The sequence below is a fragment of the Silurus aristotelis genome (assembly GCF_946808225.1).
Source record: "Silurus aristotelis genome assembly, chromosome: 29".
NCBI classification, from domain to species: domain Eukaryota; kingdom Metazoa; phylum Chordata; class Actinopteri; order Siluriformes; family Siluridae; genus Silurus; species Silurus aristotelis.
Genome location: NC_139602.1, coordinates 12,145,002 through 12,147,501, shown reverse-complemented (window position 1 = coordinate 12,147,501; position 2,500 = coordinate 12,145,002). Strand labels below are relative to the sequence as shown.

At 40.8% G+C, this 2,500-nt stretch overlaps 1 protein-coding gene across 1 annotated transcript in view; it reads left to right on the top strand.

Moving 5' to 3' along the window:
* LOC310722791 (arf-GAP with GTPase, ANK repeat and PH domain-containing protein 1-like) overlaps positions 1-2,500 on the top strand; it is a 26,960-nt gene that overhangs the window by 15,735 nt on the left and 8,725 nt on the right. Inside the window, exon 10 of the mRNA XM_083535522.1 lies at positions 30-134. Coding sequence (XP_083391648.1) covers positions 30-134 — 105 coding nt within the window. The remainder of the gene's footprint in view (positions 1-29; positions 135-2,500) is intronic.

Genomic DNA, 2,500 nt, shown 5'->3' with positions numbered 1-2,500 from the left:
TGTGTGTGTGTGTGTGTGTGTGTGTGCAGAGTGTGTTACTGAAGCGCAGTGGAAGTTCTCTGAAACAGGAGTGGAAGAAAAAATACGTGACTTTATCCACTAACGGCACGCTGAGTTACCACTCCAACGTCAGTGTGAGTGTCACACGTCATCACACTTACGTCAACACACACGTCATCACACACGTCAACACACACGTCATCACACTTACACCATCACTCATGCCATCACCGAGGTTATCATGACCTCTGGAATAAGAGACGACCCACCACACCACCATCAACAAACCTGAGTGAACGCGTGAGAGTGAGGAGACGACAGCATCCAAATATCCCAGTTCACCAAACACTCCATATCCATGATCCCTCCAGATCTGCTCCTTTACCTCACAAACACCTACTGACTAAACACTCCACTAAATAAATATGTGTTCAGCCTCGACTTGAACACTGAGACTGTGTCTGAGTTCTGAACACTGATTGGAAGGTTGTTCCATAACTGGGGGGTTTATAAGAGAAACATCTGCCCCCTGCTGGAGTCTTCATTATTTGAGGTACCAACAAATAGCGAAAGAAGGAGATCCTGTTGATATTATTCACGTGAGCCTCTAAGGAAAGACTCGGGTCAATAATCACACCGAGGTCTTTGACTGCTGTACACACTGAAACAGAAACACCATCCAGAGATGCTACAGAATCGGAAAGTTTGCTTCTAGCTGCATGTGGTCCTAGTAAAAGTTCTTCCATCTTATCTGAGTTGAGCAGAAGAAAGTTATCAAGCATCCACTGTCTAATGTCCTTTACACACTCCTCAACATTGTTAAACTGATCTCTCTCATCTGGCTTTGCTGAAATATACAGCTGTGTATCATCAGCATAGCAATGGAAGCAAATCCCATGTTTATGTATAATTTCACCCAGAGGCAGCATATATAAAGAGAAAAGCAGTGGGCCTAAGACAGATCCTTGTGGAACACCAAACTTTACCTCAGAGAGTGTGGAGAACTCACCATTTACATTAACAAACTGATAGCGATCAGTCAAATAAGACCTGAGTCAGGAGAGAGCTGTTCCCTTTATTCCAACAACGTTCTCCAGTCCAGCAAGCAGGAGATGATGATCAATGGTGTGAAAAGCTGCACTGAGGTCGAGCAAAACAAGTAAAGAGACAAAACCCTGATCAGAGGCCAATAACAGTCATTTACCACCTTAACTAGCGCCGTCTCTGTGCTATGATGAGGCCGAAATCCTGACTGATACATTTCATAAATGTTCTTCCTCAGTAGATGTGAGCAGAACTGCTGTGCAACAACCTTTTCTAGAATCTTGGAGATAAAGGGGAGGTTTGATATTGGTCTGTAGTTGGACAGCTGACAGGGTGAAGGTCAGGTTTCTTAATTAGGGGGTTGAAAACTGCAGTTTGAAGGATTTAGGTACAAAACCAGTGCTAATGGAAGAGTTTATTATTTTAAAACAGGTTCAATTCCCTCTGGAATGATCTGTTTGAGGAAACTTGTATGCGAGGGATCGAGATGCAGGTTGATGATTTTGATGAGGAAATAAATGAAATTTAGAAAATTCTTCTTCCATGCTATTTGAAATACTGTTCATTTGGTTTGACTCCATTTGCATTCTAATTTTCGAGTGGTCTGTTTTAAGGTGTGTGTGTATGATCATTATACCACTGTGCTGATTTTTTTCTCCCTGATCATTTTGGTCTTAAGGGGAGCCACATCATCTAGAGTGTAATGGAACGTTGATTCTGGGTATTCAGTGGCCCAGTCGAGCTCTGCGAGTCAGACGGAGATTAAATTAATATCGTCATTTACGGAAGATTATTAATAAAACGCGCTGCTGTAGTTGACGTGACTGTGTTTAACACGGTAACGTGGTGAGGTACTAATGCAGTGACTGAGGCAGATTTTAAAAGAGATGAGGTAATGGTTTGAAATAGCTTCAGACTGTGGAATTATGACTACGTTTTAAATTTTTAACAAATCAAGAGTGTTACCGCTATGAGTGGGTCCTATAACATTCCAACTGAATCTAGAATGGACACAACTGCTGCTCTTAAGAAGTCTTCCTGATTATCAAATAAATATTAAAGTCACCAACAATTAATGCTTTGTGTAAAGAAGCAGCTAAATTTGTGATGAAATCTGCAAATTCTATGAGAAAATCATAGTTGGGCCCCTGGGGGTCTTTAAATAATAATTTATGGAATTGACTGACTGGACCTGCTTTTAGACACTGAATATTTTATGTTGGTGTAAAGAACTTCAAACGTTTTACGTTTGTGTTTAGTCTTTTGTGTGATGCTTAGATTATTGTTATTAATAGCTGTGACTCCGCCTCCTCTGCCATTTATAAGGGACTCACTTCATTTAACGCTATTTCGCTAATTCGGTTTAATTCACGTTTCTGCCAAACACATTATTTGAAACTCCTGGTCGGTAATAATTTTGTTTAAAGTCAGCGCTTTTGATGTGAGAGATCTAATA